We start from the raw sequence: 27,336 nt of genomic DNA, 5'->3' as shown, positions 1-27,336 counted from the left end.
AGATAGGAGAGAAGACATCAGAAGAGTAATATCTGGAGACAGGAAAACCCCATTGTTGAAGCATTTGATTAATATATGGAATACGGTAAACATTGAAATGGGAATAAGGAATCCTATCATATCTAAAATGTATTTGAACCAAAATAGACATCTTCTATGTTTCTAATTCTATAAAGGGAATTAAAGGAGGAAATTTAATGTAATTTGATTAACTTAAAAATAAATTTAAAAAAAATACATTATTTTGTTATTGTCAAATAAAAGCATATTTACGAGGCAAACCTGGTCCAAGTTATTACCTAAAAGGAGTGAAATAGAAATTTTGATTGGTTGCAGATCTATTAACAAATTTATTCACCCACTTATATATTATTACAAAAGGGAACTTTAAAACAGAGATTTCATAGATCTAAACAGAGATGGGAAATTAGTATTGATGAGAAAAATTGAATGGAATTATGTCATGACAAATACAATAAATGTTAGGTATAGATTAGTTCAATATAACTTTTTACATCAATTATATCTTACCCCACAGAAATTAAATAGATTGAAGTCAGCTTTATCAGATAAATGTTTTAGATGTGATCAAGTGATAGGTACTTTTTTTATATTCTACATGGTTATGTTCAAAATTGAGACCATTTTGGACAGGATTAGGGAAATTTCCAGAACAAAACATGCAAGTTTAGTTTCCACAAACATAGAAACATAGAAGATAGGAGCAGGAGTAGGTCATTCGACCCTTCAAGCCTGCTCCGCCATTCAACAAGATCATGGCTGATCTTAAAGTTCAGTACCCCGTCCCCGCCTTCTCTCCGTAACCTTTAATACCCTTATACTGAAGAAATATATCTAATTCCCTCTTAAATATATTTAATGAACCTGCCTCTACTGCCCTCTGTGGCAATGAATTCCACAGATTCACCACCCTCTGGGTAAAGAAATTCCTCCTCATCTCGGTCCTAAATGGTTTGCCTATTATCCTCAAACCATGTCCCCGGGTTCTGGATTTTCCCATCATTGGAAACATCCCATCTGCATCCATTCTGTCCAGTCCTGCCAGAATTTTATATGTCTCTATGAGATCCCCTCTCAATCTTCTAAACTCCAGGGAGTACAATCCCAAGATCCAAGGTTCTTTTTACTGGGCAATATTTCAGTGATAAGACCAAAACTGAACTTGAATTTTTATCAGTTTTTGTGAAAATTGTGTTAGCAGCTGCAAGAAAATGTATAGCAATGACGTGAAAATCAGATTCCCATTTAGGTATGGAGAATGGCGTGTGGAAATATATAGTTGTAGACCTCTTGAGAAAATTACATACAACCTTTGGAAGAAATATTCTTTTATGAAAATTTGGAACCCATATTTACATATTATAAGTATAAATTTATGAAAAAGGTTTTCCTTAACCTCATAAAACCTCGTTAACTCCTCAGAATAATTAAATAATATTGAAAAGGCTAAAATTGGCTGAATGGTGCTAATATTTTGATAACCAGGTATAATTTTTTCTTTATCTTTTTCTCTTTCTTTCCTTCTTTTTCTTTTCTATTTCTCTTTTTGTAAGGGTCATCGGGGGGAGGGGGTTGAGGTTTTTTGGGGTATAAAACATCATGTATAATGTACTTGGTATATAATTATTGTATTTTGATATTAATACATGTGTGGAAACCTAAATTAAAAAATTTTAAATTTGAAATAGAATCTTCATGGAAAAGTTGACATGGGATCATAATTTGGGGGAGTTAAAAATTGCTGATTTTTAAAAATATATATATTATTCAGCAATCCAGGCAAGGTTTATCGCCTCACTCTTTTAGGGGGTCGGGGCCTTCCCTCCTCCTGGGCACAAATTGGACTAGGTGTGATAGGTAAAAAGATGGCAGGAGAATTTCTATACAAATCAGACAATAAATTATTAGATAGAACATGGGGATATCTCCTAAAACGCCTTTGACCCACAACAAATTAATACCCTTGACTCTGGGTAATAAAATCCTGGACAGCTGGTGCCAGAAGGGTATCAGGTGTATCGATGATTGTTAACAAATGAAGGCGGCTGAGAAACAAATGTGGTCTGTCTAATAGAACATTCTTCTGCTATCTTCAAATAAGATCTTTTTTAAGGGAAAAATTAAGACCGTCTATGACCCTGCCATGGTCTAGTAATGTGGAAATTCTAATTCGACAGGGGAATGTGTGTAAATTTATTTCTTGAAGTACTACATATTCTAAAGTGAGAGCCCAAAGCTGGGCTTACAGAGGCCAAGTTAGAGATGGGAATTGGACGCACAACAATCAATGAAGAGTGGTGGCAAGACCTGTGTCTGGATAATGTGGCTGGGGTCTTTAATGCCAGATACAGGTTGGTGCAGAACAACATCTTGCACCAACTGTACCTCACACCACAAAAATTACATAAATCAAAGCCAATAATGTGCTTTAGGTGTGGTGTGGAAATTGGAATCTTTGTCCACTCTACCTGGTTGTGTACAAAGGTGAGACCTTTCAGAGAAGAACTGGGGGACATTTTGAAAAAAATTACAAAGGTGGATTTTCCACAAGATCCGGAGTTGTAACTTCTGGGAGACATTGGGAAAGTGAATTTTAGATTGACCAAAGATCAAATTCAGTTCATGAAGGTCGCCTTGTTGGTTCGAAGAAAAAGGGAGGCGTACATTAGGTATAAGAAGCATGGAATTAAGGAGATGTTTGAAAAATACATTGAATGTAAGAGGAATCTTAAGAGAGGAATTAGGAAAGCTAAAAGAAGGTACGAGGAAACTATAGCAAGCAGGGTGAAAATTAATCCAAACGGGTTCTACAAATATGTTAATGGTAAAAGGAAAGCGAGAGACAAAATTGGTCCCTTAGAGAATCAGAGCAGAAAACTGTGTGTGGAGCCTAGAGAAATGGGGGAGATATTGAACAGTTTCTTTTCTTCGGTATTCACCAAGGAGAAGGATATTGGGAGATGTGAGATAAAAAAAGCAAATTGGGTAAATATGGAGAATATAGTGATTATGAAAGATGTAGTGTTAGGGATTTTGAGGAATATAAAGGTGGATAAGTCTCCGGGACCAGACGGGATCTTCCCCAGGACATTGAGAGAAGTAAAGGAGGAAATAGCAGAGGCTCTGACGGTAATTTTCTTTTTTTTTTTTTTTTTTTTTTAAATTTTTTATTTTTCACACCATAAATCACAATAGCCATGATATACACTTTTTCTTTTCCACACATTTACAGTGACTTTTTCTCCCTCCCCCCTCCCTCCTCCCAAGCCACCCCCCCATCCCTCCCCCCTCTCATCCATTTTAGTTATACAATCTAGGTTGCATTAATTCAGTTAGACAATGTTGTCATTCAACAAAAATACACCAGAAATTCTACTGAGTCCATTTTTTTCTTCTCTTCTCCTTCCATCAACTTAGGTAATGTTTGTTCCCGGTAGGTTTTCGCTATTGTATTTAATGTAAGGCTCCCATACTTGTTCGAATATTTCAATATTATTTCTTAAACTATATGTTATTTTTTCTAATGGAATACATTTATTCATTTCTATATACCATTGTTGTATTTTCAAATTATCTTCCAATTTCCAGGTTGACATAATACATTTTTTTGCTACAGCTAGGGCTATCTTAACAAATCTTTTTTGTGCATCCTCCAAGTCAATTCCAAATTCTTTATTTTTTATGTTACTTAGGAGAAAGATCTCTGGATTCTTTGGTATATTGTTTTCTGTTATTTTATTTAATATCTGATTGAGATCATCCCAAAATTTTTCTACTCTCTCACATGTCCAGATTGCATGAATTGTTGTTCCCCTTTCTTTTTTACATCGAAAACATCTATCAGATACTGTTGGGTCCCATTTATTTAACTTTTGCGGTGTAATGTATAGTCTGTGTAACCAATTATATTGTATCATACGCAGCCTCGTATTTATTGTATTTCTCATCGTTCCAGAGCATAACTTCTCCCATGTTTCCTTTTTTATCTTTATATTTAAATCTTGTTCCCATTTTTGTTTAGTTTTACCATTTGTTTCCTCATTTTCCTTTTCTTGCAGTTTAATATACATATTTTTTATAAATCTTTTGATTAACATTGTATCTGTAATCACATATTCAAGGTTACTTCCCTCTGGTAAACTCAAGTTGCTTCCTAATTTATCTTTCAAGTAGGATCTCAGTTGGTAATATGCCAGCGCTGTATCTCCCGTTATATTGTACTTATCTCTCATTTGTTCAAAGGATAAGAATCTACTTCCTGAAAAACAATTTTCTATTCTTTTAATCCCTTTTTTTTCCCATTTTCTAAAGGCAAGGTTGTCTATTGTAAAAGGGAGTAGCTTATTTTGCGTCAATATTAGTTTTGGTATTTGGTAATTTATTTTATTTCTTTCTACATGTATCTTCTTCCATATATTGAGGAGATGGTGTAATACTGGAGAAGTTCTATGTTGTACCAATTTTTCGTCCCATTTATATAATATGTGTTCAGGTATCTTTTCCCCTATTTTATCTAATTCTAGTCTCGTCCAGTCTGGTTTTTCCCTTGTTTGATAAAAATCTGATAGGTACCTTAATTGTGCGGCTCTATAATAATTTTTGAAGTTTGGCAATTGTAAGCCTCCTTGTTTATACCATTCTGTTAATTTGTCTAGTGCTATCCTCGGTTTCCCCCCTCTCCATAAAAATCTCCTTATTATTTTCTTTAACTCTTTGAAGAATTTTTCTGTCAGTTGTATTGACAATGCCTGAAATAAGTATAGTATCCTTGGAAAAATGTTCATTTTAATACAGTTTATCCTTCCTATCAGTGTTAGTGGTAGCTCTTTCCAATGCTCTAAATCGTCCTGTAGTTTTTTCATTAGTGGATTGTAATTGAGTTTATATAATTGGCCTAGATTTTTGTTTATTTGCACACCTAGGTATCTTATTGCCTGCGTTTGCCATCTGAATGGGGATTCCTCCTTAAATTTTGAGAAATCCGCGTTATTCATAGGCATTGCTTCACTTTTATTTACGTTTATCTTGTATCCCGACACTTCTCCATATTCCTTCAATTTCTTATATAGTTCTTTTATTGATAGTTCTGGTTCTGTTAAGTACACTATCACATCATCCGCAAACAGACTGATTTTATATTCCCTGTCTTTTATTTTTATTCCTTTTATATTATTATCTCTTCTTATCGATTCTGCTAGTGGTTCTATAGCTAGCGCAAACAATAATGGTGATAGTGGGCATCCCTGTCGCGTTGACCTGCTTAAGTTAAATTGCTTTGATACATGTCCATTTACTGTCACTTTCGCTAACGGTCCCTTATATAATGCTTTAATCCAATTAATATACTTCTCCGGTAAACTGAATTTTTGCAATACTTTGAACAAGTAATTCCATTCTACTCTGTCGAAGGCCTTCTCTGCGTCTAAAGCAACTGCTACTGCCGGTGCTTTATTTCCTTCTACTGCATGAATTAAGTTAATAAATTTACAAATATTGTCTGTTGTGCGTCTTTTTTTGATAAATCCAGTTTGGTCTAAATTTACCATTTTCGGTACCTGTTCTGCCAATCTGTTCGCTAATAGTTTAGCTATTATCTTATAATCTGTGTTTAGCAAAGATATTGGTCTATATGACGCTGGTGAGAGTGGATCTTTCCCTTGTTTTAGTATCACTGTAATTATTGCTGTTTTACATGAATCTGGTAAGTTTTGTGTCTCATCAATCTGGTTGATTACATCCAGGAGGGGCGGTATTATTAGGTCTTTAAATGTTTTGTAGAATTCTATTGGGAGTCCATCCTCTCCTGGTGTCTTATTATTTGGTAAATTTTTTATTATCTCTTGTATTTCTACTGTTCCAAATGGTTCTGTTAATTTATTTTGTTCCTCTATTTGTAGTTTTGGTAGTTCAATTTTAGTCAAAAATTCATCTATTTTCCCTTCTTTCCCTTCGTTTTCGGTTCGGTATAATTGTTCATAGAATTCTCTGAAGTTTTCCTTAATTTCTTTTGGATTATATGTAATTTGTTTGTCTTTTTTCCTTGTTGCCAATACCGTTTTCTTAGTTTGCTCTGTCTTAAGCTGCCATGCTAGGATTTTGTGTGTTTTTTCCCCTAGTTCATAATATTTCTGTTTTGTCTTCATTATATTCTTCTCCACCTTATATGTTTGTAATGTTTCATATTTTATTTTTTTATCCGCCAATTCTCTTCTTTTGGTTGTATCTTCCTTTATTGCTAATTTTTTTTCTATGTTTATTATTTCCCTTTCCAACTGCTCTGTTTCCTGATTATAGTCCTTCTTCATCTTGGTTGCATAACTTATTATTTGCCCTCTAATGAATGCTTTCATTGCGTCCCATAGTATAAACTTATCTTCCACTGATTCCGTATTTACTTCAAAGTACATTTTTAATTGTTTTTCAATAAATTCTCTAAAATCCTGTCTTTTAAGTAGCATGGGGTTTAATCTCCATCTATACATTCTTGGAGGGATGTCTTCTAGCTCTATTGCCAATAACAGGGGTGAGTGGTCCGATAATAGTCTAGCTTTATATTCCGTTTTCCTAACTCTCCCTTGTATGTGGGCTGATAACAGGAATAGGTCTATCCTTGAGTATGTTTTATGTCTAGTCGAGTAGTATGAGTATTCCTTTTCTTTTGGGTTTTGTTTCCTCCATATGTCCACAAGTTTCATTTCTTGCATTGATTTAATTATAAATTTGGTTACTTTGTTCTTCCTGTTAATTTTTTTCCCCGTTTTATCCATATTTGGATCCAAATTCAGATTGAAATCCCCTCCTATTAGTATGTTCCCTTGCGTATTAGCTACCTTCAAAAAGATATCTTGCATAAACTTTTGATCTTCTTCGTTAGGTGAATATATATTAAGTAGATTCCAAAGCTCTGAATATATCTGACATTTTATCATAACATATCTCCCTGCTGGATCTATTATTTCCTCTTCTATTTTAAATGGCACATTTTTGCTAATTAATATAGCCACTCCTCTTGCTTTTGAATTATACGATGCTGCTGTTACATGTCCTACCCAATCTCTCTTTAATTTCTTGTGCTCCAATTCAGTTAAATGTGTTTCTTGGACAAATGCTATATCTATTTTTTCCTTTTTCAGTAAATTTAGTAGTTTCTTCCTTTTAATTTGGTTATGTATTCCATTAATATTTAGAGTCATATAGTTCAGCGTAGCCATTTTATATTTTGTTTATCTTCTCTTTCCGTTTTTCCATCATTACCTTTCCTCCTTTTCCATTTCTGTTTTCTTATTTTCAACTCTTTACCAGACAACATTCCTACAACATCCAACATTTTCCTTATTCTCCTATTTCTATCTTCTTTATCCCCAATCTCCCCTTCCCCTCCTGAGTTGCCCTTTATCCCTTGTCGGACAACCACATCTCCCCTCTCCATTTGGATTTGCGAATCCACTCGCAAGCGTCAACTGATTTTGCAGTGACCGCTCTTTTCCCCCCACCCAGCCCCCCCCAGAAAAGATTTCGTTTTTTATATGTCACAAAGGTCACTCTTTTAGTTCCCTCCTTATTCTCTCTATTCCATTACCTTCCCTTATTAATTCTTGTCTATACTTTCTATGTTTTCCTCTAATTACAGATACTTTCACATATGCCCGTTGTCTCTATTCACTCTTATACCTCTTTACCCGCATACATATCAATCGTGGTCATTTTTACCCTCCTTACCCGTCTTCATCCCTCAGTCTATTTTTGTCTTTACCCACATACATATCAATCGTGATAATTTTTGCTCTCATTACCCGTCTTCATCCCTCAGTCTATTTTTGTAATTGTTCTGCAAATTTTCGTGCTTCTTCTGGATCCGAGAATAGTCTGTTTTGTTGTCCTGGAATAAATATTTTCAATACCGCAGGATGCTTCAGTGTAAATTTATATCCTTTCTTCCATAAAATCGCTTTTGCTGCATTGAACTCTTTTCTCTTCTTTAGGAGTTCAAAGCTTATATCTGGATAAATGAAGATTTTTTGCCCTTTATACTCCAGTGGTTTGTTGCCCTCTCTTACTTTTTCCATTGTCTTCTCCAGCACCTTTTCTCTTGTAGTATATCTTAGGAATTTTACTACAATAGATCTTGGTTTTTGTTGTGGTTGTGGTTTAGGGGCCAATGCTCTATGTGCCCTTTCTATTTCCATTTCTTGCTGTAGTTCTGGACATCCTAGGGCCTTAGGGATCCATTCTTTTATAAACTCCCTCATATTCTTGCCTTCTACATCTTCCTTAAGGCCCACTATCTTTATGTTATTTCTTCTGTTATAATTTTCCATTATATCTATTTTTTGGGCTAGTAATTCTTGTGTCTCTTTAGTTTTTTTATTAGATTCCTCCAATTTCTTTTTTAAGTCTTCTACCTCCATTTCTGCTGCTATTGCCCGTTCTTCCATCTTGTCCATTTTTTTCCCCATTTCTGTTAAGGTCATATCCATTTTATTTATTTTCTTTTCTGTGTTGTTTATTCTTCTTCTTAAATCATTGAATTCCTGTGTTTGCCATTCTTTAAATGACTCCATGTATCCTCTAACAAGAGCAAGTACCTCCTTTACCTTGCCTATCTTTTCTTCTTCTATTTCCCTGTACTCTTCCTCTTCCTCTTCTTCTTCCTCTAGGTTGACCATCTGTTGTTTCTTTGCTGCCCTTTCCTCCTCTTCTTTCTTGTTTCCATTGTCTTCTGTGGTGTCTTCTTGCTGCAGGTGTTCTGCAGCTGTCGTTGCCGGCTGTGGAGATTGACTCCCCAGCTGGTCCCCCCTCCCGTCGGTGTGTTTTTTTGTATGCGCATCGCGCATGCGCGACTCCTCGCGCATGCGCGGTTGCGCACTTTTACTCGGCTCTGTGAGCCATTGTTGTAGTTCTCTTTCTACCGACCTGAGGTAGTGGGGTCTTCTCTCCACAGCGGGCCTCTTCGGACAGGTAAGGCCTTCACCTTTTTCCTCCGTTGTCTTCTCTTCCTCTCTTCTTTCCGTTGATTTTGATTTTTCTCCTTTTGTCTCCATCTTCTTTCCACCTTTATATTCACTTTTCTTTAACTTGTATTTCTGTGCCTTTGTATTTTCTCTCGTTTTTCCCGACTTTTCTGGAGAGGGCTGGAGTTCACTGTCCGGCCACTACTCCATCACGTGACTCCTCTCCTCTCTGACGGTAATTTTCCAAATGTCATTAGAGATGGGGATAGTGCCGGAGGATTGACGTATTGCGCATGTGGTTCCGTTATTTAAAAAGGGTTCAAGGAGGAAGCCTGGCAATTATCGGCCTGTAAGTTTGACGTCTGTGGTAGGTAAATTAATGGAGGAAGTTCTTAGAGATAGTACTTATAAATATCTGGATAGACAGGGTCTGATCAGGAGCACTCAACACGGATTTGTGGGCGGAAGGTCCTGTTTGACCAATCTGATTGAATTTTTTGAAGAGGTGACTAGGAATGTGGATGAGGGTAGCGCGGTGGATGTTGTCTATATGGACTTCAGTAAGGCTTTCGATAAGGTACCACATGGAAGGTTAATTAGGAAGGTGCAGTCTTTAGGTATAAATTTTGAGATAGTCAAATGGATTGAACATTGGCTGAAAGGGAGAGGCCAGAGAGTGGTAGTGGAAAATTGTCTGTCAGGTTGGAGGCCGGTGACCAGTGGTGTGCCTCAGGGATCTGTATTGGGCCCATTGTTGTTCGTTATATACATTAATGATCTAGATGATGGGGTGGTGAATTGGATTAGTAAATATGCAGACAATACTAAGATAGGTGGAATAGTGGATAATGAAGAAGGTTTTCAAGGATTGCAGAGGGATTTGGGCTGCTTAGAAAAGTGGGCTGAAAAATGGCAGATGGAATTTAATGCTGATAAGTGTGAGGTGCTTCATTTTGTTAAGAAGAATCAGAACAGGACATACGTAGTAAATGGGAGAGCATTGATGAATACAGAAGAGCAGAAGGATTTAGGAGTAACGGTACATCGTTCCCTGAAGGTAGAAACTCATGTGAATAGGGTGGTGAAGAAGGCTTTTAGTATGCTGGCCTTTATCAATCATTGCATGGAATATAGGAGTTGGGAAGTGATGTTGAGATTGTATAAGGCGTTGGTGCGGCCTAATTTAGAGTTCTGTGTGCAGTTCTGGTCGCCTAATTATAGAAGGATATAAACAAAGTGGAGAGAGTGCAGAGAAGATTTACTAGAATGTTACCTGGGTTTAAGCATCTAGAGTACAGGGAGAAATTGGGCAGATTAGGTCTTTATTCTTTGGAGCGTAGAAGGTTGAGAGGGGATTTGATAGAGGTATTTAAGATTATGAAAGGGATAGACAGAGTGGATGTGGATAGACTATTTCCGTTAAGAGTAGGAGAGATTGTAACAAGAAGACATAAGTTAAGAGTTATGGGGCAGAGGTTTAGAGGTAACATGAGGGGGAACTTCTTTACTCAGAGAGTGGTAGCGGTGTGGAATGAGCTTCCAGGAGAAATAGTGGCGGCAGAGTCAATTTTATTATTTAAGAAAAAGCTGGACAGGTCTATGGATGAGAAGAAGGTGGAGGGTTATGGTCATTGTGCAGGTAGGTGGGACTAGAGAGGAGTGTTTGGTTCAGTGCGGACTAGAAGGGCCTAATGGCCTGTTTTTGTGCTGTAGTTGTTATGTTATAGTCCTTTCTTATTTTGTTTAATTTTATTTTTTTCCCCTTTTATTCCTTACTTGTGTTATTTTGTTAACTAGGTTTTTTAGATTTAAGTGAGGGTTCTGAACGCCACTAGTATTTGTATAATGTATAATTGTGATGGTTATACATTTGGCGGCAAAAGATGGTGGGGGGGGGGCTAAATACAGACTACGTTTCGTGAATGATGAAAAAGATTGTATTGGTTGTTGAAATTGCTTTATGAGTCTTTTAAAACCAAAATAAACTTTTCAAAAAAAAAGAATTTGTGAAATGAGGTGCATGCTTGTTCAGGTGATGCTAATCTAAACCCAAGCAATCAATGCACTGGTTTTTTTTTAATCTGTCCTGCTTATCTCTGCCAGAGAAAGACTGTTGACCTTTTCTAAAAATTGTTGTTTATTATCGTGTTGATTTAACCAGTGAAGAAACTGGTTGTATTTTGCAGGTTCTGATTTTCTTTTACCCCTCTCTGACCATAAAGCACTCCAGGCCCCTTTTCCTTTGTTTGAGGAAGCATTTCATATTTTCACTGTGTTCAGGGATCATATGAAGTGCTGGGCCAATAAATGCAGCATTGCAAGAGTCAGCAATTAAAATAACCAGCCTCTCATTGTCTCCTCTAGAAAGAACCACATAGTGGGATCGTGGTACTTGGCAATCTACCTTCATCTGGTTTTTCAGATTTTGAAACTGTGAGACTTGGTTCTACTTTTGGAAAAGTTCTCGAGTACTTAAAAGTGGGGGAAAAGGTAATGTAAAAGCCTTTTATATATTCAAACAATTTCAGATAAATAATTCTATCTGTATAGTGTGGCTTGACATTATGTGGCTGTCAGATGAGATCGACTGAATTTAAATCTGAATTTAAATTTAATTTAATCTGGATTTAATCTTTGTGCACACCCATCAATCACAAGTATTCTTTTATAAATTGAAGATTTCATGGTTATTCCTTACAGTCCATTTGTACTAGATTGTGAGAGTTGATATCATGAAATCACCTATTACACTTGCTTGATTGTGTACCACATTCAAACTTGATGAGGGGTCTTGACCTGAAACATAAACTTTCCATTTCCCTCCACTGATGTTGCCTTACCCATATTTTAGCATTTGCAACCTCTTGTGTCTCTAGAATCTATCCATTTATCTTATTTGATTTTTTTTTTCATTAAGAATTTGTGCAAAACACGACAATTTGTTTGAACAGCAAAGCCCATTGTGGTGATCTTAAATTTGGATGTAAAAGTAACATCGTATGTTTCATTCCAGATCAGTTCGTTCATTCAGCTTATGGGGGGCATGGTTGGCCTAGCATTTGTCACAATGCCTTTACAGCACTAGCAAACAGGGCCAGGATTTGAATCGCATGCTGACTGTTCTCCCTGTGTCTGCGTGGGTTTTCCCCGGGGGCTCTGGTCTCCTCGAACCATTAAAAATGTACCACGGGTGTAGGTCAATTAAGTGTAAATTGGGCAGCAAGGACTCGAGAACCAGAATGGCCTGTGCTGGATGTGCTAAATTTTTAAAAATTTAAATTCAAATAACCACCCAGTCTGAAACTGCCTTGAATTCAGATAATTTTGAAATGCTTCCCTTTTCTCTTGCAAAGGTTATCTTGATTAGGGGTAGATTAGATTTTTTTCTTTGTTTTCTTTTTTCTTTTTATCAATTTTTATTTGAATTAATTTGGCAAATATGGGTTTAACATAGTTATTATAGATTTATTCAATAACTTGTTTCTCGTGTGGATTAAGGAACTGTCTAATGTAGTTCCATCCAATTTTTGTGTACTTGCATGTAAGTTTATATGTTAAAATCAATAAAAATATTTTAAAAAGAAATGTTCAAAAAAAACTTTAAAATTAAGAATATTTTAAGTATTCCAAATCAGCAAGTTATTGGTTTTCAAATTAACAAATAACATTCAATTCTTATACCAGCGATTTTCACAGTGATTCTTGAGTAATATTCTTTGAAGAATGATTGACAGAAAATCCAATACAAAATCTTCAAGTGATTCAGCTTTGATGATGGGAAATTTGTTCAAATTCATGCTGGAATTGGAAACCACCTGGATGCTCTGTAGAAATGTGGTAAATTTCAGAATGCTACAGTGGAAATTCTGCCATTTTGCCATAATAACACGTGTATAAATCTAAAGAAATGCATGTTAAATTGAGAATTTTTAAAAGGGGAAGAAGACCAGAAAGACGTGAGGTATTTTGACTGCATATCTTTGTAAGTTTAAGACAGGTTAATAAAACAGGTAATGATACATGTTGGATTCTGGGATGTACAAATTTCAGCATGGAGAATTTGTTCAAATTCAAAATTCAAGTTTATTATCGTACAGTTGTAAAGTGCAATAGGACGAAACAGCATTCTTCGATGCTTGGTATAAAAAGATATAGTGGAACCCTGTTATAACGCGATAGTTGGGGGGTCCAAAAAAAATCACATTGTGATAAAAGCGGAGTCGTGCTAAATCAGGGTTTCAATAAACTGTAATTATAGTTGAAATTAAAACACAAATTAATTTTTTTGTAAACCGACCATTCCCGCTGCTTGCGGCAGCCCCCGGTCTCTGCTGCTCATGGCAGCCCAACGTCCTCGCTGCTCGTGGCAGCCTGACTTCCCCGCTGTTCACGGCAGCCCCAGGTCCCTGCGAACCTTAAACACCCGTACTCACTCTTAGCGGCAGCCCAAACCCCGTGTCCAATGACTCATCGTGTTATATTCAATTCACTTTAAATTGGGTCATGTTAAATTGGGGTTCCACTGTATAAACACACATAAAGACATCAACACAGGCGGACTTCAGGGATGCATGCTTAGCCCATTGCTCTACTTGCTCTACACTCATGACTGTGTGGGAGGTGCAATTCAGTGCTATCTGTAAATTTACTGGTGACACCACATTTGGAAGAATCACAGATAGCAATGAGAAAGAAAACAGGGGTGAGATAGATTAGTTAGTTGAATTGAGTGTGTTATAAACTACTTCTAACACAGGAACAGCAATGGAAGATTCACCAATGATAAATTCAAAATAATAGTTTTTATTAAACTATTAATAATATGACATTTCTTACTTAACTCTAAGCATAACCCCACTATGTCCAAATGTAATTGCGTAAGTTTGTGTGATCAAATTTCAAACCATTACATCTTAAAACTCAGTTCTGAAAAGTCCAGTATTAAAACATATATAACCATATCGAGTTCTTTAAATTGTTGCTTAAAAGCAATAACAAAGTATTTGTTACATTCGAGTTCTTAGATTTTCCCAATCTCACAAATCCAGGAAGAGATTTCTTCTTAATCTCTCACACTAGTGATCTTCAACTCCCTCTTCTTAAGAGTCACGAAGTTTCCTTCCATGATGAGGCTGCACTCTTTATTTTCAAAATAAAAGTCGAAAAGTGGTCTCCCTTTTGAAATCCACATTTCTGTATTCCTCTTTTATTAGGAGTAATTGTAATTACTGTAATTCAACCCTGTCTTTCACAAGGGTCCAACTACTGTGTGTCCCACAGGGTCTTGACTTCTGAACTGGCTCAAAATGTCTGAATTTGACAATATATTTCTCACAGTCATGTGTTGTTACATCATCAGTGAGATCAGTCCAAATTCCTGGAAACCATATGATCATTTACTGGAATCTTTAATAGTTCCCAGCTCCAGTTTCTTGGAAACCATGTGACCTTCATAACTCTGGCTTGCAGACATCAATGCTCCAAAAGATGACGATGACCGCACTTCTGAATGCATTGCAGGGTGTGTGTAACACTGTTCCAAATCCACTACATTACATAAAACATGGCCAGTGCCATCGTGGGCATTTGTCTTCACTCCATTAAGTACAACTTTAATAGGCGGTGTCTCCAGAAAGTAGCATCTGTCATCAAACCCCTTATCACCAAACATGCCCTTTTCTCACTGTTACTACCAAAAAGAAGGTACAGAAGTCTGAAAACACACAGTCAACATTACACAAACAATTTTTCCCCTTCCGCCATCAGATTTCTGAACAGACAGTGAACCTCTGGACACTACCTCATTTTTTTAATACTAATTATTTAGTTTGTTTTAAGCATATATTTACAGAATTGTAATTTGTAGTAATTTTGGTACTTGTTCTGTTAATGACAATAAATCTGATTCTGATTTTTTTTAATTTTTAAAAACAAATTTAGACATACAGCATGGTAACAGGCCATTTCGGTCCAGGCGGCCCAATTTACATCCAATTAACCTACACCCCCAGTACATTTCAAATGGTGGGAGGAAACCTGAGTACCTGGGGAAATCACATACAGACACGAGAAGAAAGTACCAAGCCTGACAGACAGCATGGGATTCAAACCCCAGTCCTGATTGCTGATGCTCCGCCAACCGTGCTGCTCAAAGACTAGCATGATGTGAGGTGACCAGTGTGCAGAACTGGAACTATTTCCCTCCCTACAGTTGATGATTCCAGTAATATCAACTCTGGTTAGAGTTGGTTAATGTTCCTAGCCTGGAGTTTATTTGTTCTGGGTTTTGAATATTTTCAAAATTTCTTAACCAAATTCATTTTAAGTTTGAAGATAAGTAACAGTTAAATTTAAAGTCCTTTTGTGGCTACATCATAAACAATTTACAGTAGGAATAAATTTGGTTCACTGCATTTACAGACACTCCCTGACATACGTTTGAGTTCTGTTCTGACCAACCGGTCAGATCCCAAAATGGGCACAAGTCGGAAGTATGTTTATGCTTACCGCGCCTACCGGATGGCAACTGAGAGACGGTCACTATCGTACACACGCAGCTGTTTTTTTTTTGGTCATATATATAGATGATTGTAAGTCACATAGGTTATAAGTCAGGAACTACCTGTACATTATTGGCTATTTATTCATTGCAATATTAATTCTTCTTGCTGAATTGCTCCAATAGTCCCAACAGTGCCAACACTTTGCTCTCATTTTTTTAAAAATCTTTAAATGTCCAGATTTTTTTTAAAAAGTACTACTTCTGCCTTTCATAATGTGGGAAATAAAGCAACTGGAATTGATTACTGGAAAGGTAAATGAAAGCTCCAGCCCCTAATTATGGGTAATTATGGGTGGAGGGTCACCTTACTGGTTGGACTGGAAGAGGTCAAAGTTCACTGACTCCCATGACATTGAATGTCAGAACCATCCACAGCCAATACCACCATATGGTTAGTTCACCTATAGTGACATGAACCAGTACCTGGGTTGGTCCCCGGGTGGTGGGTATAAAACCCGATCGTGTGGCCAAGCCATTCTCTTTCTTCCTTGTCTTCTTGCTGAGGTGAGCACCTGAGCCATTTCAGACTGGGGATCGCGAACTGTGCTGGAGATCTAACTAATTGTGAGGTGTGTAGATGGGTAATGGCTCTCTTTCGCATGCACCTGAAAGGGAACCATTGTGGGTTGTACTGTAGCTGGTTGTCAGGAGGGGGGTGGCAGATATTGTTTGTTTTAACCCTCTGTAGTTGTTGTTGGAGTTGTTAACTTGTATAATAGCGAACGCAGTTTGCATGTGAGTGAATGTGTCTCTTGTTGCGAATTTATTCCCTATTGTTAATAAAGTTCACTGTTTAATACTACCATGTGTCCAGGGCTGTCACTCTTTGAAACCTTAAAACTTGTTCCCTTCCACGGATATATAACCTAACAGTGTAGTACCTCTATCATTTCCATATTTTCCTCTGGTTGTGGATTACCTGGTGACTTACTCAATTGTCTGTTGAGTGAAAGAGCTTGTGACTTTGATTTATTTGATCTATAAGAATTTAAAAAAATGTTGGCTGGGTGAATTCTGAATTGGCTGTCCACAGAAAGCAGAGGATGGTAGTAGATGGACCGCATTCTGCCCGGAGTTCAGTGACTGGTAGTATTTCGCAGGGATCAGTACTGTAGTTTTTATAAATGGCTTGGGTGAGTATGTGGGAGGGTGGATTACTAGGTTTGCAGATGACATTAAGGTTGGAGGTATCGTAGATAATGTAGTAGGTTACAGTAGGATCTAGGCCAGTGGTTCTTACCTGTTTCTTTCCACTCACATACCACCTTAAGCAATTCCTATGCCATCGGTGCTCTGTGATTAGTAAGGGATTGCTTAAGGTGGTATGTGGGTTGGAAGGGAAGGTTGAGAATCACTGCTCTAGACATAATTGTTACTAAAATATTTTGCTTGAGAAAAATTGTCACTGGCCCATTTCCTTTGGAATTCTGAAACCATGCACATAACAAGTCAATTAGGTACAATTAAAACAGTGGTTTTCAAACTTTTTCTTTCACTCATGTACTACCTTAAGCAATCCCTTACTAATCACAGAGCACCTGTGACATAGGAAATACAAAGTGGTATGTGAATGGAAAGAAAAAGATTGAGAACCACTGATCTTGACAGAATGTGGAGTTAGGAGAAGAAGTGGCAGTGGAAGTTCAATAAGGAGAAGTGTGAAGTAATTCTCTTTGGTCCTCTGCCATTCCTATCACCTACTACATGATCCACCAACAGATACAGATTCCCCTCTCCTTGTTTTGCAGGGGCTGTGGCTCTGTTGTCCACCCCTCCCTTCCAACCATTCGCTTCTTTTGAGGCACCTACCCCTGTGACCAGAGGAAGTGCTGCACTTAAAACAACACCTCCTCCCTCACCACTATTCAGGTCCCCAAACAGTTCTTCCAAGTGAAGCAACTGCAGGGGTCATTTACTGCATCCCATGCTCTCGTGGTCTCCTCTACATTGGAGAGACTGGATGCAGACTGGAAGATCGCTTTGTTCACCACCTTAACTACTGTCTGCTGCAGTAGCGGGAATCTCCTAGTAGCAGCCCATTTCAATTCACTGCTCCATTCCCATGCCCACGTCTTGTCCATGGTCTCATATGTTCCCAGACTGAAAATTGGAGGAACAACACCTCATATACTATCTGGGTACCCTCCAACTAAATGGAATTAACATTGACTTCTCTAGTTTCAGTTATTTCTACCCTTCCACTGTCCCTTTGTCTCCTTTCCTCCAGCTCTGAATTGACAGAGCCACCCCCTCCCCGATCACTTCTCGCCTTTCCTCTCCAGTCCTGCTATCCTTGGCCAATTATGGCCTTTTTTTTCTTGTTGGCCCCCTGCCCTTGCTTCCCTTTTCTCCCAGCCTTTTTATTCAAGTGGCTGCCTGCCTTTTACTCACACCTTGAAAAGATTGGTTATATATCTTTACCTCCTATGGCTGAGCTCCTCCAACATTCCTGTTTTTACTACAGACTTTCATGTTTCACTCTTTGGATGATTGAACTGCAAGGTGAAGTACAAAGTTAATTACAATATTTTTAGTAGTGTGGAGGGATCATGGGGTCCAAGTCCTTAGATTCCTCCAAGTTGCTATGCTGGTTAAGTAGGCACATGGCGTGTTGGCCTTTCTAAATTTGGGGATTGTGTTCAAGAGCTGTGAGGTAATGTCACAGCTCTATAAACTCTTTTTGACCACACTTTTATTGTGTTCATTTCTGGGCACATTATAGGATGGATGTGGAAGCTTTGGAGAGAGTGAAGAGATTTTCTAGATTAGAAAACATGTTTTATTAGGAAAGGTTGAACAGGGATGAGAGGCAACTTCAAAGGTAAATAGAGTGGACAGCCAGCATCTTTCTCCCAAGATGGCAATGCTCAATAGAAGGGAAGGTTAGGGGAGATGTCAGCAGTACAGTGCCCTCCATAATGTTTGGGACAAAAATGCTTTTTTTTTCCTTTATTTGCCCCTGTGGTCCACAGTTTTAATTTTTTTTTTTCACCAAGATCCAAAGCATACCATCTCACCTGTGAAACATGGTGCAGGTGTTGTGGCCTGGGTATGTCTGGCTACTTATCTTCACTGATGATGTATCAAAATAAATTGAGGTGTATAGAAATATCTGATCAAGTTCAAGCAAACAGTGCTTCATGCTACAGCAAGACAAAGATCCCAAACATACTGTTAATGCAGCAAAGGAGTTTTTCCAAAGCTAAAATCTGGAAAATTCTTTAATGGCCAAGTCAGTCATCCAATTTAAATCTAATTGAGCACATCTTTTACGTGCTGTAGAAAAAAAACTTCAGGGTACAAGCCCCCAAAACAAGCAAGAGTTGAAGATGGCTGCAGTAGAGGCCTGGCAGAGCATCAGGAGAGAAAATACTCAGCACGTGGTGATGTCGATGATTCATAGACATCAAGAAGTCACTACATGAAAGGGATATGAAACAATGTGCTAAACATGACAACTTTACTACCCTTATCATTGCTACGTCTCAAATATTATGGTGCCCTGAAATGAGGGGACTATGTATAAAAAGTGCTGTAATTTCTCCATGGTTAAATCTTGAATAAAATCTGGAATGTCCACATTAATCACGTGAATTGTTTGATTTCAAATGTAAAACTGTGGAGCACAAGGCCAAGTAAAGGAAAATAAAGTGACTGGTCCCAACATTATGGAGGGCCCTGTAGGTTTTTTTTTGCAGAGTCAAATGCATTGCCAAGGGTGGTGGTAGAAGTTGACCCAATTGGGACATTTAAAATACTCTTGTACAGGCACATGGAAACAAAATAAATGAAATATTATGAGCAGCAATGGAGGATGGGTGAGATTGGCCATTGGAGTAGGTTCATGTGTGTCGACACAACACTATGAGCTGAAGGGTCTGTATTGGTTTATTTTCAATGAAAGAGGTCATTGTGTTCATAAATAGGCATGAGAGAAGATGATAAAAACCTTGTTAACCCCAAATGAATTATAGAACATGCCTGCTAATGTAATGTGTGCTATGGTACCACAATTATTGTACCTAACTTTTAGTTATGTGGTGTGCAAACTATGCTCAAAAAAAGACTTCAACAAAAAAATACACCTTTTAATATTTTGTATTATATTAAGATCGTAGTTCACTTATGATTCGTTTCATTATTATAAATTAACAGGCTTTCTTGAAAATGGATTCAGAAATGACGTGCAATAACATTATTCAACACTTTAAGAAGAAACCTTTGTTTTATGGTAGATTCCTGACTGCAGATACATCATCTGCTCAAATTCAACCATTGTTAAAGGTGCGTTTCAGTAGCCATATTTGTGTCTAATTTTCAAAATTTTTGAATATATTTTCATTGTATTTTGTTAAATAGAAATAACCAAATGTTGGAAAATACTATTTTGGCCCACCTCGTTCATGCTGACCTTTGAGTCCATCTGTACTGCTCTCATTTGTCCACATGAGGTCTGTACCATTATATGCCTTACGTGTTCATGTTTTTTTTAAATAGTGTGGTGATCAGAACTGCACACAGTACTTCATATGTGGTCTAACAAGTGTTTTGTAAAGTTGCAAGGAAACATTCCATGTTCTCTTCTTGAGCTATAAAGGCAAGCATTCCAGTTACCTCCTTCACTACCCTGTCAACACATGTTGCCACTTTCTGGGCACTATGGATTGAACCCTAAGGTGTCCTCTGTGCCCTCCATAGTACATGACCTACTCCGACTTGATTTGCAAAAAACATCACCTCACATTTGTCAGGATTACATTCCATCTGCCAGCTCTTGACGTAACTTTCCTTCTGTAGTGGAAAGGGAAGAGGTGAATGAACAGGTGTTGCACCTCCTTCAGTTTCATGGCAATATGCTGTGGGATGGATGGGGATGGAGGAGCTGCCCAGGGAGTCACAAAATAAACATTTCCTGCAGAACTCACAAAGGGGAGGACAGGAGGAGATCTGACTGGTGGTTGGATTATGGTACATTTGATGGCACTTGTGAAGGATTATGCCTTGAATGCAAAGGCTGATAGGATGGATGGTAAGAACTGGAGAAACTCTATCTTTTTTCTGTCCCTGGGGAGAAGGGCTGAGTGCTAAAGAGCAGGAAAAGAGGAAATACAGTCGAGAGTTCCATTCACAATGACAGAGGGTAAGCCATATTTCAGGAAGAAGGAGGAAATGTTTGGGGAACTACCCAATTACTGTATATTTCCTTTTACTTTTCTTAAAGCATTACATCACATTTAGAACTATAGAACATTTACAGCACAGAAAAACAGGCTCTTTGGCCAAGCTAGTCTATGCCGAACTATTATTTTGCCTAGTCTCACTGACCTTCACCAAGAACAGTGGTTTTCAAGCTTCTTTCCACTCACATTCCACTTTAAGTATTCCCTATGCCATAAGTGTTCTGTGATTAGTAAGGGATTGCTTAAGGTGGTATGTGATTGGAAAGAAAAAGTTAGAAAACCACTGACCTGGTACATATCCTTCCACCCCTCCCATCCATGTACGTGTCCAAATTTTTCTTAAATGTAAAAATTGAGCCCGGATTTACTTCAGCTGGTAGTTCATTCCATATTCCCGCTCCCCCCCCCCCCCCCCACCCAAGTATTCCCATTTCACCCTTAAAGCTCATCCTCTGGTTTGTATCTCACTGAGCATCAGTGAAAAACGCCCACTGGCATTTTCTCTGTCTATACCTATCATAATTCTGTATAGCTCTACAAAATCTCCCCTCATTCTTTACATACCAGGGAATAAAGTCCAAACTTGTTTAAGCTTTCCCTGTAACTCAGTTCCTCAAGTCCCAGCAACACCCTAGTAAATCTTATTGATATCTTTCCTATAGTTAGGAATCAAAGAAAAACATAATACTCCAAACTTAGCCTTGCCAATGTCATCTACAATTTTACCTTATCATCCCAACTCCTGTACTCAATACTGTGATTTATGAAGGCCCATATGCCGAAAGCTCTCTTTACAACCTTTTCTGCCTGTGAGGCCACTTTCAGGAAATTGCGTATCTGTCTTCCCAGATCCCTCTGATCTACCGCACTCCTCAGTACCCTACCATTTACCGTGTATGTCCAACATTGGTTTATCCTTCCAAATTTCAACACCTCACACCTGCCTGTATTAAATTCCATCTGCTATTTTGCAGCCCATTTTACTAGCTATTCCAAATCCCTCTGCAAGACTTGAAGGACTTCCTCATTATCCACTACATTTCTAATCTTTGTGTTATCTGCAAACTTACTGATCCAATTTACGATGTTATCATTTAGATCATTGCTATAGATGACAAACAATACACCCAGCATAGGTCTCAAGTCTGAAAGGCAGTCATCCTCAACCAATCTCTGGCTTCTCCCATAAAACCACTGTAAAACCAGTTTACTACCTAGCCATGAATAGCAAGTGACTGAACCTTCCAAACTAACCATCCATATGGGACCTTGTCAAAGGCCTTGCCTCATACACAACATTTCCTTCATCAATTTTCCTGGTAACCTCGAAAAACTCTGCAAGATTCGTGAAACACCAATTACCACTCACAGGGCCGTGTTGACTAGACCTAATCAGTCCCTGACTATCGAATCTCTAGAATACCTTCCAATAACTTGCTCACTACTGATGTCAGGCACAACAGCCGATAATTTCCTCAAAATTAAAACAAGAAAGTCTGCAGATACCATGGTTGAAATAAAAACAGAATGGTGGAGAAACTCAGCAGGTCAAAGTGTACTTTATATAGCATAGATCTCAGTATCTTTATCTTTATCTTTGCTATATAAAGTATGCTCTTTAACTGCTGAATTTCTCAGATGATATAATTTCCTTGAGTTATTTTTGGAACAACGTGAGCTACCCTCCAATCCTTCAGCACCTTTTAAATCTACCTGCCAGGGCCCCTGAAATTTCTGCACTAGCCTCCCTCAAAGTTAGAAGAAGTACCTTGTTAGGCTCTAAAGATTTATTCATCTTTATTTGCTTTAAGACAGCAAGCACTGCTTCCTCCTTATTCTCTATAGGTTGCATGACCTCACTGCTTGTTTGAAATGTCAAAAAAAGCCAGCCTCTATCCTCAAGTACCCTCACCATCCAGGTCATGCCCTTTTCTCACTGCCACCATCAGGAAGGAGTACAGGAGCCTGAAGACGAGCACCCAACATTACAAAAAGAGTTTCATCCCCTCTCATCAGATTTCTGAACAGACAATAAACCATAGATCCCACCTCATTTTTTTCTTTTTTATTTGCACTAAAAATTTATTTTTACATTTTGTATTTACGGAACTGTATTTTACACCAATTTTGCACCTGTAATGCACAAACTGCTGCTGCAAAACAACACATTTTGTGACACGTGTTCATGATAATAAACCTGATTCTGACTTTCCCCACACTCTGTGCCAGTTTCCGAGTAAGTATAGATTTTTAAAATATATTTAAGATCTTCCACTATACATAGCCGACCACTCTGATCTTCAAAATGACAATTTTTGTCCCTTTTCTCTTAATATACTTGTAGAACCCCTTAGGATTTTTCTTCAAATTGTCTGCCAAAGCAATTTCATGACTTCTTTTTAGCCTTCCTGATTTTGTTCTCAAATTATTTTCCTGCATTTTATTTTACTTCTCAACTACCTCATTTTCTCCTTGTTGTCTACCTGCTGTACACCTCTTTTTCTTTACCAGATCCCCAATATACTTTGAAAACAAAGGTTCCTTATGCCTGTTAACATTTCCCTTAATCCTGACAGGAATATACAAACTATGGACTCTCAAAATTTTGCCTTTGAAGGTCTTATAAATACTGAGCACATCCTTGCCAGAAAATAACCTATCTCAATTCATGCTTTCTAGATCCTTTCCTATTTCCTCAAAATTGGCCTTTATCAAATTAGAATCTCAACCCGAGGCCCAGACCTTTTAGTTATCTTGCAACTAATGGCCTGTCCTGTCTTGTTCCCTAATACCTCTCCGGTTGGTAGATTGATATATTGATTTAGAATACTTTCCTGAATGAGTTTGACAAACTAAGTCATTCAGCCCTTTTACAGTATGGAAATCCCAGTCAATATGTGGAAAGTTAAAATTACCTGCTGTTTCCTGCAGCTGTCTGCTATCTCCCTGCAGATTTTGTTCTCAATTCTCACTATTAGATAGATGGTCTTTAATACAACTCCATGAGTATAGTCATACCTTTCCCAATCCTCAGCTCCACCCATATAACCTCAGTACATGAGCTCTCTAGTCTCCCCTGTCTGACCACATCTGTGAAATTTTCCCTAATGCGCAATGCCACTCCTCCCCCTTTTTATCCCTCCCGCACTATCACGTATGAAATAATGGAACCTGTGTCAGGGTGCACCAAAGGAAAAAACAGGCACAATACTGTTTGGGGCAACACAGCTTTATTCCACTCACATAAAGATCTAGTTGGCTGCTAGCTGTGCTTACAGTGATCCGGGTTGGGGGGGGGGATGCGGGGAGCAGAGAGAGAGAGCACGTGGTTAGGACCTCGGCTTTAAACTATGGGCCCTCTTGGCCCCCTGTTGGCTAAGTGATATACCGCAGTGTATCACCACATTCACCCCCTTTTTTAAAAAAAAAGTCCTGGTATTGCTCACAAGTTGGTTTCCGCACCCTCTGGGTCCTCCTAGGGAAGGTGCATGGTTTGGACTCGGGGGGTGGGGGGGGTGTGGTTGTTCTGCCGGGTGTTGTGAGTATACTGAGTGGGTTGGGGGTCCCCAGGGGGGGTGGCATTTGTCCTCTGCGGTGCGGCTGGGGAGGGGTGTGGGTGCTTGAGGGGTGCCGACGGTACCTCGATTGGGTCGGGCTGGGGTTCTTCTGGTTCTTCCTCTTCTTCGGCCAGTGCAAGGTCCCTCATGGAGATGGAGTCCTCCCTCCCATCGGGAAACATCACAAATGCATAGTTCTGGTTTGCGTAGATCAGCTCTCCTCTCTCGACCAGCAGGTCCGTCTTATGCGTTCAGCCATGTTTTTTGAACAGCACCAGGCCCGGTGAGATCATCCAACATGTCACCTCTGAGTTCAGGGTCGATTTACAATAACAAGGGCATCGCGTATAACACCTCGGGTGACACTTCCTGCCACATTGTCCTTTGACTTTAGTATCAGAAGGACTGTCGTCCAAATGGTACCATTCTCCCTCTCTACTTGCCCGTTCCCTTGGGGGGTTGTAGCTTGTGGTGCAGCTGATAGCAATCCCCCCTCTCTAGGAAGTATTGCTGCAGCTCGGCATTCATGAAGGCTGCCCCCCTGTCTGTGTGGATGTAGTTAGGGTATCCACACAGGCTGAAGATGGGTTTCAGGCACTTAATTACTGCTGCTGTGGACATATCTGTGCAGGGGATGGTGAAGGGGAACCGGGAGAACTCATCTATCATGGTGAGGCAGTAACAGTTATTGGTGGACGGGAAGGGGCCTTTAAAATCGATGGTGAAACACTCTAATGGCTGGGTGTATTTGATAAGGGCTGCCTCAGGCAGGTGGTAGAACTGTGGTTTGCACTCTGGACAACCTCTTGTAGTAGTCCTTACCTCTTCTACCGAGAACAGCAGGTTGGCGTTCTTAATGATGTGGAACATCCTGGTCACTCCGGGGTGTCCCAGCTCACTGTGGATATTCTGCAGCTGGGACTTGTGTTGAGTGGCCGTGCAAGCACCCCTGGACAGCGCGTCCAGGGGTTCATTGAACTTACCGGGGTGGTATCAGATGTCATACGAGTAAGTAGACAGTTTGATCCTCCTATGTAAGATTTTATCAATCTTAATTTTCCCCCTGTTCTGGTTGTCAAACATGAAAGCTAGAGATATTTATATGAGTGGAATAAAGCTGTGTTGCCCCAAACAGTATTATGCCTGTGTTTTCCTTTGGTGCAGCTTGCCACAATTTATTCCACTCGCATAAATATCTAGTTGTCTGCTAGCTGTTCTTACAGTGGTCCCGGGGAGAGAGAGAAAGAGCACACGGTCGGGACCTCGGCTTTATACCATGGGCCCTTTGTGCCCACCTGGTGGTCGGATGTCATTAGGCCAGGTACCGTGTCTCTAGGTCACCTGTTGACCGAGTGATGTACTGCAGCGTATCATCACAGAACCCCGGAACATTGAACTGTCTTTATATGCAGTCTTCACATCATCTTTTTCCTCCTCCATCTGCTCTCCCATCCCCCTGAAAATCTAGTATAAACTGCTCCAGAGCAGCACCAGCAAACCTTCCTGTAAGGATATTAGTCCCCCTCAAGTTCAGCTGCAAACCATCCTGCCAGAACAGGTCTCACTTCCCTGTAAGACACCCTAATGAATAAAAAATCTGAAGCCTTCCCTCTTGCTCCATCTCTTTAGCCATGTGTTAAACTGCATAATCCTATTTCTAACCTCACTAGCACGTTGTACAGGTAGCAATCGTAAGATCACAACCCTGGAAGTCCTGTCTTTCAACTTCACACCTACCTCTCTGAACTCTCTTTGTAGGACTTCATCATCCTTCCTGCCCATGTCATTGGTCCTTACATGGACCACAGCTTCTGGCTGCTCACTCTCCCTCTTGAGAATGGCAGGAACTTGATCTGAGATATTCTGGAACCTGAGAAGCAGGATTCTCAGTTTCTTTCATTGAACTGTTCCCCTAACTAAAGAATCCCCGATACTACAGTTCACCTCTTCTCTTCCCTCCCTTTCTTAGCCACAGGACCAGATACCTGACCACTGTGGCTTGTTCCTAATAGCTTATCCCCCTCAACAGTATCCAAAATGATATATGTGTTATTGAGGGGTAAAGCCACAGGAGTACCCTGCACTGCCTGCCTGTTCCTGTACCCTCTTCTGATTTTCCCACAGCTACCTTCCTCCAGCCTCTTACGTGTGTTGGTGGCCCTGTTTGCCTCCTGAATGATCTGGATTCTATCCAACTCCAGCTTTAATTCCCTAACACAGTTTGTAAGGAGATGAAGTCATCAGGAATACTGTTGGCTTCCATGAGTATCCACCTTCTGCAAGAGGAGCATGCCCTTCCCTGGCTGCCATTCCCACTGTCTGTGAAATAGAAAAAAAAGTTAGAAAAACCTATCCTTACCTGTAAACAAAGAAATATTTTAAAAATCTGCAACTGCAGAAAAATAAATATTCAGTAATCAGATCAGATACTGTTTATTGTTATGTAATAAAACAGAAATACAATATTACAGGAAATTGCCATATGGCAGATAAAGATTTTCCAATAGCATTGTGCGACACCCCTTGCATTCAGAGAAAGAGAAGCAAAAGAAGTCCCCTGAGATGCAGCTTTCTGCTCCACATCTGTAGAAGTTTGCCAAGATTTCCAATGACATACCAAGCCTCCTGAGGAAATAGAGAAGCTAGTGTGCTTTCTTCATGAAGAATATTTAATTATCCTAGTACAAAAAAATGTGACTTTGCAATAGTGCAGACAATCCTTTTGTGGTGTCAGAGCAGTCCATGATGAGTGTAGCCTGATAGTTGATGGAAAGAAATTGTTCTTAAACCAAGGCTTTCTGCCCAAAAGTAGCAGTGACAAGAGGTTGTGAGCAAGGTAATGGGGGTGCTTTTATAATGTTGGCTGGCTTCTTGAAGCAGCACCTCACATAACTATAGATCATGGATGGGAGGTCAGGGCTTGTCATAGATCCCTGGCTATATTTGCTCTCTTCTCATGCCTTCTGTATTCCTAGACATTCGAATTACCAACCCAGTCTGTGATGCAACCTGTCAGATTACTTTCTACAGTGTACATGTAGAAGTTAGATTCAATGACATTCCAA

The 27,336-nt window shown here is 39.0% G+C and overlaps 1 protein-coding gene across 7 annotated transcripts in view; it reads left to right on the top strand.

Annotated features, from left to right (window-relative positions):
• The window catches only part of LOC138743667 (uncharacterized), a 77,561-nt gene that overhangs the window by 19,588 nt on the left and 30,637 nt on the right, over nucleotides 1-27,336 (top strand). For all 7 annotated transcript variants that reach the window (XM_069899236.1, XM_069899233.1, XM_069899230.1 and 4 more), the window contains exons 7-8: nucleotides 11,337-11,462; nucleotides 19,690-19,818. In XM_069899236.1, coding sequence (XP_069755337.1) covers nucleotides 11,337-11,462; nucleotides 19,690-19,818 — 255 coding nt within the window. The remainder of the gene's footprint in view (nucleotides 1-11,336; nucleotides 11,463-19,689; nucleotides 19,819-27,336) is intronic.

Source organism: Narcine bancroftii, chromosome 9, assembly GCF_036971445.1.
Source record: "Narcine bancroftii isolate sNarBan1 chromosome 9, sNarBan1.hap1, whole genome shotgun sequence".
NCBI lineage: Eukaryota > Metazoa > Chordata > Chondrichthyes > Torpediniformes > Narcinidae > Narcine > Narcine bancroftii.
The sequence above is the reverse complement of the archived record's forward strand: the minus strand, read 5'-3'. Positions and strand labels throughout refer to the sequence as shown.